The sequence below is a fragment of the Alnus glutinosa genome, chromosome 10 (genome assembly GCF_958979055.1).
Source record: "Alnus glutinosa chromosome 10, dhAlnGlut1.1, whole genome shotgun sequence".
NCBI classification, from domain to species: Eukaryota; Viridiplantae; Streptophyta; class Magnoliopsida; order Fagales; family Betulaceae; genus Alnus; species Alnus glutinosa.
In genome coordinates, this window is record NC_084895.1 from 15,109,466 (window position 1) to 15,123,541 (window position 14,076).

General features: G+C 36.4%; 1 protein-coding gene across 3 annotated transcripts in view; it reads left to right on the top strand.

The window, feature by feature from the left end:
* The first annotated feature begins 1,435 nt into the window (after nt 1-1,435).
* LOC133879681 (tubulin-folding cofactor D) overlaps nt 1,436-14,076 on the top strand; it is a 36,330-nt gene continuing 23,689 nt past the window's right edge. The window contains exons 1-5 of one of the 3 annotated variants that reach the window (XM_062318362.1): nt 1,436-1,763; nt 2,956-3,503; nt 3,924-4,026; nt 5,923-6,099; nt 9,473-9,667. In XM_062318362.1, the coding sequence (XP_062174346.1) occupies nt 1,566-1,763; nt 2,956-3,503; nt 3,924-4,026; nt 5,923-6,099; nt 9,473-9,667 (1,221 nt within the window). In that variant the 5' untranslated portion in view covers nt 1,436-1,565. Of the gene's footprint in view, nt 1,764-2,955; nt 3,504-3,915; nt 4,027-5,922; nt 6,100-9,472; nt 9,668-14,076 lie in introns of all 3 variants that reach the window. The other 2 variants (XM_062318364.1, XM_062318363.1) reach the window with 2 other exon arrangements.

The following is a 14,076-nucleotide window of genomic DNA, read 5'->3' on the forward strand; positions in this document are numbered from 1 at the left end:
AATAATAATTAATTTGCTCCAACTTTTGAATTTGTTTCCAATTTACATTTGATAAAAAGTATTTTGAAGATTGCATGTGAGTTATCTTAAGCATTACAATGAAAATATCAAAATATTATGAATGCAATAAAGTTGGCTGAACTTCCAAAGTAGTGTTTACAATCTATACGAGATGATGGGTGAAACTCTCTATTTTAAGAAATATATGTGCATTTTGTGCCAGAAATAAATATTGTTGTTCATAGTATGAATGATTTATGCCAACCATGTTCATGATCAAAAACTCAAAGCATGAAAAATTCAAATTATTTTCACGTGAAACTTTATTATACTGTTATAGATGTGCAATTTTTGAAACTTAACAGTCGCTTTGATGAGGTGAATTTTGAATTATTACTTTGTGTTGCGTGCTTTAGGCTAGATTACTCCTTTAATAATATGAAATTAATTCGGCATGCTTAGTTTTATTCTAATGATCTTTCAACAATTCAACTTATTACATTGGGTACTAACTTGAAATATACATCATTGACATGTATGCTAGTAAAAATTTTGCAACACTCAAAATAATTGGAAAACTTGCTGAGAATATGGTAGAGATGAAAAAGGATATTGTGTATCCATTAATTTATTCCTAGTAACATTGTCATTGATTCTGTCAGTTGCAATAACTATTGTTGAGAAAGCATTTTTAACAATGAGTAGTATTAAAAGTCGTTTACGCTACTGAAAGTAAGATCAGTGGGTAAGGGGAACTCCTCATAATTTGAAAATATCATTTTTTATTTTATGAAATAAACCATTCAAAATTAAATTTTCACCTCCCTAGTTAGTGGGTAAATGATTGTTTGGTTACGTATATTAAGAATGATGTATTCAAGACTATTAACAACGAAAAAAAATCATACAACGATTTTAAAATATGAAAACTAAACGAGGATAATTGAGTAAATTAACGCTAGACATGACAAAATAACTTATAAGTTACATTTATATGTTTTAATCCATAATTAAATTTTGTTGAACTATTTATTTATTTATTTCATTTGTTTTATTTTTTAATATTTTTAAGCATTTTTTGTTCTCATCTTTCAATCTTGTGCCTTTGAACCAAAATCTTGATTCCACTAAGGGAAAGAGATTATTTATTTATTTTATTTTTTTAAATTTTCCGTTAATCTCCTCCCTCTCAAATATCAGTCTTTTGGCTGTGGAATCCATAATGCCTCTAAAATCACAACAAAATCTGTTGATGGCAGAAGGATCAAGAATTTTTAAGGTAATTTTTACATTAAAAAAATAAAAATTATAAAAATGATCTCTAATTAAAAATTCGATCTTTACCATTCGAATATTTGTCATCAGAAATTAAAAATAATATATATATATATATTTTTTTAACAATCTTAAATAATTTACAGAATGCCCAAGTGAACGGATCTTTACGGAGATCACACACAGGCGGGAATTGATGAAGTAAGCGCCATCGTTCTCCCTCACACAAACTCACTCTTTTCTAGTCTCCAGACGACGAGCCGTTTATACTCTCTCTCCGGCTGTCACGAATGGCGGTCACGGCTGAAGACACATCGGATTTGGGAATGCCAGTGTACGACGTAGAAGACGGCGAGCACGAATCCAAGGAGCTTGTCCTCCAGAAGTACTTCCTCATTGAGTGGAAGTTCGTCAAGTCCCTCCTAAACAACATCGTCTCCAATGGCCGCGTCTCCGACCCCTCCTCTGTCCACACCATCCGATTCATCGTACTCCTCTCTCTCTCTCTCTCTCTCTCTCTCTCTCTCTCACCCTATCTTGTATTATATGTGTATATATTGTAATGGATTAGCTATGATGCATTTTGGGGATTGAGATTTTGTGATTCGACTCAATTGAAGTGCTTACCCTATTTCCAGTGATTGTAATGTGAATTGGGTTTTGCTTATCAAGGCTTTATACTGTGGTTATTTTCCAGATGAGCTGTTTGTATTTTTGTGGCATACTTATTTTGATCCAAAATAGATGAATTTGATTGAAATGACACGATTGTTAGTACAAATGTAAACATATCGTTATTTGTTTGCATTTTGGATACGCACGTCATTGTATGTTTACATAACACGATTATTAGTACTACTGTAAACATATATTATACGTTTACATTTTTGATCTTTCTCAAATATAAACATTTTTGATACACACATCATTTTACGTTTCCATAAGAAATGTAAACATATAATGATCTTTCTCAAATGTCCTTTGCTCTAATATGTTAGAGGTGGCACGACTGTTAATAAGAATCTTTATTTGTAGAAATAAAACTTTCACTTTGAGAAAGTTGATTTATATTTTGGACATCTCAAAAAGGAAAGTAAAACACTTGGATTGTGAGGGAGATAGTGTTTTGTTGATTCGTTTTAGCAGTATTGGAATTTGAAGTCAGAACTGCAGATTATGAATGAATCTGCATTTTCGGGTTGTAATTCTATTATGTACCTTGAGATCATAATTTTACACCTCTGCTGTTGTAGCTTTAATTGAAAGGTTTGCCACTGCTAACATACTTCTACACTGTCTCAATTCCTGCTGGTGGGTTTGCTTTGGCATTTTTCTTTTGTTTTTTGCTCTTCATCCTAAAATCATAAGACTCGTGTGAAAACTACCTTCTATTAAATGAGGGTTTTCCTTCTCACGTTGAAGTGTGAACTTGGTTCGCTATGATAATAAGTTTAGGTAGTGTTTGGACTTTATATTCAGTGAAAACAGCAAATGATATGTCGGCCACCTTGACCAGTTACGGATTTTTAGGTATTTAAAGTAATGTAATTGCAGTTTTTTTTCTCCTGAAATCTGTGTGAATTACATGTTTTGGGACCTTAAATATATTATGCAACACATATTTGGTTTTGCAAGGAACTTTTTGCTTACCATGTTGAAATATTTCTCACTCGTTTGCAGATGGACAAGTATCAGGAACAGGGTCAACTACTAGAGCCTTACCTGGAGAGCATAGTTTGCCCTCTGATGTTCATTATTCGTTCTAAAACAATTGAACCAGGTGTAGCTTCGGATGAAATTCTTGAAGTAATCAAGCCTATATGCATCATTATATATTCTCTCGTCACAGTTTGTGGATACAAGGCTGTCATCAAGTTCTTCCCTCATCAAGTGTCTGATTTAGAACTAGCTGTATCTCTACTTGAGAAGTGCCACAATATGAATTCATTGACATCATTACGGCAGGAAAGTACAGGAGAGATGGAGGCTAAATGTGTAATACTTTTGTGGCTTTCCATACTCGTTTTGGTTCCGTTTGATATCTCTACCATTGATACTAGTATTGCAAACAACAGCAATCTGGATGACCTTGAGCTGGCCCCTCTCGTACTGAGGATAATAGGTTTTTCTAAGGATTACCTGTCGAATGCGGGCCCTATGCGCACTATAGCTGGATTACTGCTCTCTAGGCTTCTTACACGGCCAGATATGCCAAAGGCCCTTTTCAGGTAGCTGTCACAATGCACTGATCAACTTGTTCTCATGTTGTGTGTCTTATACCTATAGTGAATCATTTGGCTTTTTCGATAGAAATCAAGCTCAGTAATGCTGATTAATTTCTTTATTCTTAAAGTATTTTTAATAATGGTTTTTCTTCTGCTGATTTAATGGCACCATGGCAGCCCATTTCTTATATTATTCCTGACACAAGCCAAACCAACCATTTTGTGCATGGTTCGTTTGGTTTGTTTATGTTGTAAACATTTTTGCTCCTTGTAGATTTTTGGTTTCAGCTATCATGCTGGAGTGAAACTTTAAATATATTATTCATCCAAAAAAAAAAATAAAAAAAATTATATATGTTGTGGTTCAGGAATTCATTTAACTTTTCTGCTTGAGCTGACTTATTTCTTTTTTGACTTCTTCAGCTTCGTTGAATGGACTCATGGAGTCCTATCTTCTTTTAGTGATGATGTCTTGATTCACTTCCGGTTACTTGGTGCTGTTGAAGCGTTGGCTTCGATTTTCAAGGTTTGCTTTTGATTCTTTTCATTCCGTACTATTCCATGCCAAAGCATCAAAGCATTATTCATAGTGGTTCCTCTATACATTTTCAAAAAGATTATGGCTGAAGAACCATTTGCTCTTAAGTCTGAAATATTAAATGTAAACTAGAAAGTCATTATCATAAAGTATGGAAGGATTACACTATTGCAGTTGATTCTCCAAAATAGATTTTTAAATCATTTGTGGGATGAATGCTCTGTTGATGATTTCAGCAGTTGATTTGGGAACAATTAGGCTGGTTTTCTTCACCATAACATGTGGTTCCTTTGCCTGGATGTCTGAAATTCAATGGAAACACTCTTAATTGGAATTGACAAAAACTGTTAACAGGACTCCTTGGTGAACTCTGACTTATGGTTATGTGCTGGTTTGATACTTAGGATTGCAAGGATACATTTTCTTTTCGTACCTTTTTCCCCTATTGACTTATGGTTTTCATCTTGGGTCATTCCTCTCTTTTTTTTTTTTTTTTTTTCTTTTTTTTTTTATTTTTTAATTTTTAATTTTTATAAGTAATTCAATTCAATTAAAGCTCAGAGAGGTGCAATCTTAGTACATATGAAGTATACAAGAGAAACCCCTAATATGGAGAAAAAGAGGAACAAAAATCCAAAAACTCAAAAAAATTAGAAACGGGCAAGCTATTGAATGTTGCTATCCATGTGTAGAGGGTTGGAACATCTTTTTCAGCTCTAACATCGCAGTCTCTCAATCTACTTACATTCTGCTCTCTCGAAATACATCACATTAAACACAAATGAGCCAACCTCCACACTTCCAGAGCATTATGGTTTTCCCATTTGGCCTCTCCAACTCATCAACATTTCTCTCACCCTTCCAGGCATAACCCAAACAACACCAAGCAAATCGAAAAGTAAACTCCATAATTCTTTTGCAATCTCACAATGAAGAAGGAGATTTCCCACTTTTTTTTTTTTGCACATATAACACCAATCCACCACAATAACGTTTCTCTTTCTTAAGTTATCCAAAGTCAATATTTTCCCTAAAGCTGCCGTCCATACAAAGAGTGCCACTCTCGAAGGAGCATAACTTTCTAAATACTCTTCCAAGGAAAATGGGAACTTATAGGAATGGATAACTCATGATCGTAAGACTTCACTTCAAAATTTTTCCTTTTGGAAGGGATCCAACAAATTCTATCCTCACCTGCTTACCTTACTCCTTGAGAATACAACAACTCAAATAAAGAAGAGACCACTTCTACCTCCCAATCATGCATTGGTCTTGTAAAGAATATATTCCAATGAATATTTCCATTTTGGAATTGCATATGACCCGCCACCCATGCATCCTTACAACGTGCAATGCTAAATAATTCCAGATAAGAAATCACTGATGTGTGTAAATTGGAGTAGGGAATGATGCATGGCAAGAGGTTATGCTTTGCTAACAAAATCTGCTGAATGTGATGATTATTCTCTCTCTAAGTGGCAACACACGATTCATTTCTTTTATAGTTATCAAGAGACAGTAGTGATGCATAATATGCAGGGCTGTTTGATACTTATTTTCATTTGGGATGTACTGTAGCTTTTCTTCAATCATTTAATCTTGGCATAGAGATTTTTTTGGCTCTAGATTTCTCCTTTGTAACATTTTTCTATGTACATTTCCCTTCCACTCCAATATATACCCCCCCCCCCCCCCTTCTTTTCTTCTTAAAATAGGGGTTGACAAAAAAAAAAAAAAAGAGAGAGAGAGAGGTGTATGTTTTACAGATGCCATAAATCTTGTCACTCAAGCATTTTTTTGTCTGTTTGTTATATCCAATAGCATTCATATTAACTACCACCTTCTTAAGTGCTTCATCTCTTACATATCAGTCATCATAGACAGGCTGGTGATCGAAAACTCTTGCTTGATGTGATTCCAATGATTTGGAATGATGTCTCAGTATTGATCAAGTCCAGTGCTGCAGCTCGGAGTCCTTTACTTCGCAAATATCTGGTGAAGTTAATTCAACGAATTGGGCTTGCTTGCCTCCCACACCGGTCTCCTTCCTGGCGCTATGTGGTCAGTCATGCTGAGATTTTTAATATTCTCATTCTAAACCTTTCCATGATATACATTTCACATATCAACATTTTGAGATAATAATATCTTGTATGCTTGCCCTGCACTCCTTTGAGTTTGCTGCCTTTGTCTCTGATTGGTATTTGCTTTGCAGTTAGAGTTTATAACTCTTTTAGTAGGGGTTGCTATGATGTTTATCATTGTTTGGGGTACATTAGGTGATGCCTAGTGGTGGTTGAGGTGTTGGCAGGCTCAAAAGGGAGGTTTAATCATCATGAGAGTGGTGTGATTTAAGGTGCAATTCCACTTTGCCTTATGTGGACAGTTTGGTGTAAGAGGAATAACTTACCTTTTAATAGTGTTGAAATGAACTTACTTGAATCCATGGTTTTAAGATCATTGTATTGCTGGCTGCATGCTCTGGCAGCATCCACTGTGATTGTCACTTGAATTTTATTCCCATTTTAAAATTTCAATTCTAACGTCTTGGTCATATTATGCAATACCAACCTTCACAGAGCAGAACCATTGAGATGTTTGTTATCCTGTATGTAATTTAGATACTTAAGTGTATTACCAGTTGTTGAGCTCATAATATAGTACGTTGTTTGAACACATCTTATGTGAGGGGTTCCGCTTTTGTACAAAGTTCCAGCATGCTCATGTGAAGTTCCCAGGATGCCTATGTGTTTCTTTCTTTTCCTGTTAGCCATCGCCCCATATGAAGAGTAATATTTTGGAAATGGGATAACAAAGGTGGTATAACCATAGAGATGTGCTTATATTTATGTGCTACTGCAAAATTGATCAATTGGTAAAAGGTATTTCAATTCTTGCTCTCTTCAACACTTGCATTTTGTCCACATTCAGCTTGCCATGTATAGAGGTTGAATGAAGCAAAATTCTCCATGTTAAATATTTGATATGACCATTTGGATTGCATATCACCATCCATTTGGATTTTTTAATCCTATTTATGGCATGTATAACAACACCACGGGGGAGGTGGTGTTGTTATATGTGGCCAGGGGGGATAATATGGGTTCCTTGTCAGTTTGCCTAACATCTATAATTAGTCACTTTAAGGTCATTGCTGACAGTCTCAAGATTGTTGTGAGCCACTTGATTTTGCCATCGATAGCCAATCACAAGCTACTCAAGTTTGCTATATGTGGTCGATTGCTGCTCACTTAAGTTTTTGCTTGACAGTCAATGCCCAATAATCTCTCTCTTTCTCTCTCTCTCTCTCTCTCTCTAGTTTATCATTTCCAACACCAATCACTAAGGTTTTCCCCGACTAATACAATAAATCTTTAACAGGCATGCCCAAGGCCACCTTGGTGACTTCATTCGTGTATTTATCCATCGATAGGGTTTTTGCGCCGGGGGGTTTAATTTTTTTTTTTTGATAAGTAAGAGAAATATCATTAAGAAGCGCAAAGCGTAATCAAGTACACAGGAAGTATACAAAAAAGGCATCTAAGAGGAAGAAGAAAACAAAATAAGGAAATCATTAAAACTAAACACTAAAGGTGCGAGAAACACAACCGTCCAAGAGTAAAAAGAATGAAAGAAAAAGGAAATGAGTTTCTCAATGGTTCTTTCTTTGTCCTCGAACTGTCTATCATTGCGTTCTCTCCATAAGCACTTTAATTTCATGTAACCATAATTTTAAATTGGAAAAATGACTAAATTGGTCATTGGGGTTTAATATTGTATCAATAAATTCTCGGGGTTTCAAAATGATCTTATAAACACTTGTGGTATGCCTATCTAAAAATGATCCCTTCATACAAGTTCCCACCATTTTTCTAACAAAGCCCTTCAAATAAAAAATAAATATAATAGAAAAGAAGAAAAAAACTTGGTTAAGAGTTGCCTTTTGGGGTGGTCGGCCACCCACTATGGCTGGGCATGGGCTTGCGGCCAGTTTTGGGGTAATTGAACCACCCCCAAAGGTCCATGGTTGGCCAGAGGGTAAATTGTTATAACTTTTAAATTTATTATTATTATTGTAACTTTTTAATGGAGGGTAGATTGTAATTTCGCCAAGGCTCTGTTGGAAAAATGCCCGGAATTAGTACGGAATAATTTGTTAAACCACCACTTATCTCAAAAGTTTAAGCCGATAGGAATTGATGAATTTAATAATTTAATTTATATTTTAACATTTCCCCTCACGTGTGAACTCAAACTCCCTCTTAATAAGTGAGCCTTAACACGTGAAATATTTAATTGAAATGGGAGATCAATGACGAAGACAATGTTCAAATTTAGGACCTTTGCTTTGATGCCATTTTTATCAACCCAAGGAAAACGCTAGCTACATCTGCTCTACCATCCCAAAAAGATTAGTAAATTTGGAGCTTCCCTAAAATCGCTTATAATTTTTTAGTTTCACTAGTAGGTAAGCAATGTGAGACTTAATACCCATGAGTGCCTTTTATAAACCACCTACTCAATGTGGGCTACTGATGTCCTCATCAGGGCCGCATCATCCAGTGCTTTAGTATCACATGACGTTATTGAGTGTCTCTAATACCATTTTAAACCACTTATCCCAAAAGCTTAAGCTGATAGGAAGTGATGAATTTAATCATAATTTAAATTCTGACAGAATTATTTTGATACAAAGGCATACTACAAGGATTTATAAGATCGTTTTGAAACCCCAAAGGTTTATTTGATATGAGGTCAAACACCAAGGACCAATTTAGCAATTTTCCCTTTCAAATTTTTGGAGAATGTACAAAGAAGAGGGTCTATTTTTCAGGCCAGTAGGGATAAAAAAAAGTCAAAGTAAAAGGTTCTTTCTTGCTTGTCAGTCTTGTCTTCCAGAATTTTTTTTTTTTTTTTTTTCACAGCTTTCTGCTGTTTGAGCATTTTTTTTTCTAAGTTTTCAACAATACTATAAAACTAATTCTTGTTATATGATTGACAACAAGATGTTTGTTGAAAATATTATTAAGATTATGCCAGTTGAGCAGAGAGTTAAGAGTTATATTCTATTTGTTTTTCTCCCAATTTCAAAAAATCCTACCGAGTCAAATTTTGGTTTTATAAATTTTAGTTTCTTGGGTAAAATAGTTGAATTAAATCTGTCTCTTTCTGTGCTGGTACATTCTTCTTCCCTATATGTCTGTTTTTTTTTTTTTCCTGCCGATTTTATGCTACTTATTTGATGGCAATATCAGTAACATTGAAGTCAATGTGATTGTAGTCTCCCCCCACCCCCTGGGCAAGTGGTGTCTTTGTTTTTCTAAGGCTTATCTATGATGCCCTTATGGAAGGTTGTAGTTTATTAGTTCAATTGTTGTAGGCTTCCAAATAATGTGCTACTCAACTGGATTTTTGTTCCCTTGAACCATCAAAGCAGGGCAGAACTAGTTCACTTGGGGAGACTATTTCTTTGCCTGCATCCAGAAAAACTGATCAATGCAGTCATGATCTTAACATAGACTCCTCCAACTCAGAACAAAGCTCATATTGCATGCAAGATGAAGATATGGATGTTCCAGATATCGTAGAAGAGATGATTGAGATGTTGCTCTCTGGATTGAGAGATACGGTATGTCTGAAGGGTGAGAATCTTTTGTAAACTTGATTATTTTCTCATGTATACTGAGTTTATCCAATGGTAAAAATTTTGATATGATATATTGGTGATCTTCGTATGCGTGTCATCTTAATTGGTTTAAATGTTGATGGATGAGATCTCCCATAAAAATATTTCATACACTGGAACATTACAGATTTTTTAAGATGGTTCATTGGAGGTTTAATTTGTTATATTTGGGATAAAGTTTTACAGAGATTCTCCTTGTTTTTGTGCAATAAAAAGTCAATATGTATGTTAATACTTTATGAATTCCATATGATTGAAGTTTAAGGGGTGAAAATATGGATTCGATAGTGAGAACTAATCCAGAGCATTTCTCAACATTGGGAAGAGCATTTCCCAGATCTAATCCAGCGCCGCCTTCCTTGACCATTTTTCTTTTTATGAATAATAATAATAATATCATTGACAGACAAAAGGAGTATACAAGAGAATCGAATACCCTAAAGACTACTGCAATCTTAAAAGCAAATCAAATCTACCAGATTCTCCCAGTCAAAATTAGGAACATTTACAATAAACCACTTTACTTGATAGTGGAGGCTTGTCTAGAAGACCACACTTTTTTAAATTTGAAAACATGTGGCTAAAAGTGGAGGGTATCGTGGATATGGTGAAACAGCAGAGGGATTCCTATTAGTTCCTTGGTACTCCCTGTTTTATTTTGGTTAATAAACTGAAAAGGCTGAAATTAGATTTAAAACGATGGAACAAGGACATATTTGATAATATAGAGGAAAGGAAGAAGTTCCTTTTGGAGGAGTTATAGTCTCTTGATCATTTAGAAGAGGAGAAGATTTGGAGAAGCCTGCTCTTCAGCAAGAAGTTAGTTGGAGGCAAAAATCTAGGGTGACTTGGCTAAAAGAAGAGGATAACAACACGAGCTTTTTTCGCTGAATTGCGAATTCTCATGGGAGAAACAATATTATTTCCAGTCTTCGTATAGATGACACTACTACTTCTAATCAGAAGACTATTAATAATACAATCATCCAGTTTTACAAGAATCGCTTGAATGAAATAGTTCTTTGGCACCCTAAATTGGATGGGTTGGAGTTTCCTTTGTTAGATTCAGGTGTTGCTTAGTATGGATGGAGACAAAGCACTTGGCCCTGACGGCTTCACTATTGCTTTCTTTCAGTCTTGTTGGACTATAGTGAAGGATGATCTGATGTGTGTTTTCCACAATTTGCATGAGCATGACAGATTTGAGAAGAGCCTTAATCCGCTACTTTCATTGCTCTCATTCCTAAAAAGATTAGGCAATTGGAAGTAAAGGATTTTAGACCCATTAGTCTGGTGCGGAGTATATATAAAATTCTGGTTAAAGTCCTAGAAATCAGGATAAACAGGTGTTGGGATTGCTCATATTGAGCAATCATAATGCATTTATAGGGGAAGACAAATTCTTGACTCAGTTCTAATAGCAAAATGAGTGTATATAAAATTCTTGACGCAGTTGGAAGTAAAGAATTTTAGACCCATTAGTTTGGTGGGGAGTGTATATAAAATTCTAGCTAAAGTCCTAGCAATCAAAATGAAATAGGTGTTGGGATCGCTCATATCGAACAATCATAATGCATTTATAGGGGGCAGACAAATTCTTGACTTGGTTCTAATAGCAAATGAGTGTCTGGATAGAAGGCTGAAATCGGGTATTCCAAGGTTTATGTGTAAGTTGGACTTGGAGAAAGCCTACGATCACGTCAACTGAGAGTTCCTCCTTTATCTCTTGGGGTGTCTTGGCTTCGGTGTTAAATGGAGAAACTGGATATCTGCCTGTATTACCACGACCCACTTCTCTATCTTGATCAATGGTAGTCCTCATGGCTTCTTTTGTAGCTCCTGGGGCCTCTGCTACGAGGTCCTCTCTCGCCTCTCCTCTTCTTGAGATGGAGGCTCTTAGTAGGACGCTCTCTAGAGCTATGGTTGGTGGCTACCCATCTGGATTTAGAGCAGGGATTCAAAACAATGTTTCGTTGGAAATATCACACTGGGATCAAATCTATAACTTGGGCCATATTCTTCTGTGTTTTGAGGCAATCTCTAGTATAAAGGTTAATCTTTGAAATCGGTCACGGTAGCATTGGGGAAGTTCTGTATCAGGAAGAGCTGGCCCCTGTATTCCCAACTACAACATCTCCTCTTTGCCTTTGACTTATTTGAGACTCCCATTGGGTGCTTCTTTTGAATCAAAAGCCATATGAGAAAAGGTAGTTGAGAAAATGGAAAGAAGATTGGCGGAATGAAAGAAGATTTACTTGTTTCGGGGTGGTCACTTGAACTTAATCAAGAGACATTATTTGCCGGTGTAGCTAGATGTTTGGACCGCCTTCAAAGGGACTTTCTTTGGGAGGGACTAGGCTTTGAGCCCAAACTTCATCTGGTGAACTTGAAGATTATCTATTCCCCAGTTCCCATAGGAGTGTTGGGAATTAAAAATCTCAATGTCTTTTAATAAAGCTTTACTTGGTAAATGGCTTTGGAGATTCTTGCAAGAGGAGTCTTCTCTATAGGGACAAGTGATTGTTGAGAAATACGGGGTCATGAGTGGGGGTTGGTGTTCAGAGGAAGCCTGGAAGTCCTATGGGGTATGCCTTTGGAAGAATATTAGGAATGAATGGGGAACCTTCTCCAACTTGTCTCTTTCAGGGTTGGGAACGGGTCTTGTATTCGGTTTTGACATGATGTTTGGTGTCGAAGTTAATCTCAAATCCTTATTCCTAGAATTGTATGTGATAGCTTGTGACAAAGAGGCTCTGGTGTTGGATTACTTGGAATCTTCTAGTTCCTCCTTTCATTGGAATCCGAGTTTCATTAGGGCGGTACAAGTTTGGGAATTAGAATCTCTCGACTCTTTTCCCTCGGTTTTACTCCTTTAAAATCAATCCGGGGGAAACTGATAGATTGTTAAGGACCCCAACCAGCAATGAGGACTTTGTAGTGGAAAGCTTTTATAACACTTTATAGATTGGAGAGTTGTGCTTGTTCTCCTGAAAAGGTGTTTGGAAGGTTAAGGCCCCGCACCGCATGGGGTTCTTTACTTGGACAGTAGCTTGGGGTGGAATTCTTATGGTTGATAATCTCAGAAGGCGGGGTATCATTCTTGTAAATTGGTGTTGCCCCTGCAAAAAGAATGAGGAGACTGTTAATCACTTTCTTCTCCATTGCGAGAACACTAGCGATCTATTAGTTCTTAATTTATTCGGTGTTTCGTGGACGATGCCAAACAACATTCAAGAGCTACTTCATTGTTGGACTCAAGGGCGGGGACTCCCTAAGGGAGTGATGCTACATAGCAGCACTTTTTCCAGAATTCGTCTGGAAAAAGTGCTGCTCCATGGCACATTTATAATTAAATGTGCCATGAATAATTACAAATGTGTCATGGAGCAGCACTTTTTCTGGATGAATTCCGGATAAAAAAATGCTGCTCCTTAGCATTAGCCCTCCCTAAGGAGGCTATTCGGAAAGTCATTCCGGTGTTTTTAATGTAGAGCATTTGGAGAGAAAGGAAACGATGTCTTCTCGAGGATTGCAAATCCAATGTGATATGTTTAAAAGCTTCATTTTGGAGATCTCTCTTGGATTGGGCTGTTGTCTATGTTCCCAACTTTTCCTCTTCGAATATTTTAGATCTAGTTATCTTTTTAGATTTCAGACGCCTTTAGGGTGGTTGTTTGTCTTGAATACTTTTCATGTAAGAGGGTGTTACCTTTTTTCTTTAATAAATTATTATTCATCAAAAATAAAAAAAGAAAGTTTGACACGAACTTGTGGATTTCATCAAACAGCAACTTGAGTTGATAAAACCACCTTTTCATGAATACTAGAGTTTTCTTTACAGGAGAACACTCTGATCCTACACAACTCTCCTCTCTCCTCTCAACTCTCATCTTCCTCTTTCTCTCGCTGCCATAGCGGTGGCGCGTGAAAGCGCGTCAAGCGAGGGGTTTGCTACGTTTCGTCATCTAGGAGCTTGGTTGCTGTGTAGGATCAGAGTTTGAGAAACAAAGGTGTGCTTTTGGGTCACTCTACTTAGATCGTGAAGGGGCTTTGGCTGGTGGGTTTTATGTTTGAGTGGTTTTCTTCTCCGGCGATGGTACGAGTTTCTTCTGGGTTGGTCGTCTGAGTTTGGGTATGAAGAATTGATCCTTCATAGAGGCGAAATTTGATATGGAGCGGTGTTTCTTTGTGGAAGCGAAAAAAATTCTTCTTTTCGGTGTGTGAAGATAAGGCAGAATTTTGTTTGGAGGAAAGGAGGAAAGATTTTGTTGGGTGTGTGTTCTTGGGTGTACAATGTTCCGTTTGGCTGGTGGATACAGTTGAAGAGGTGTTGAAGTCTCTGGGTATAGAAG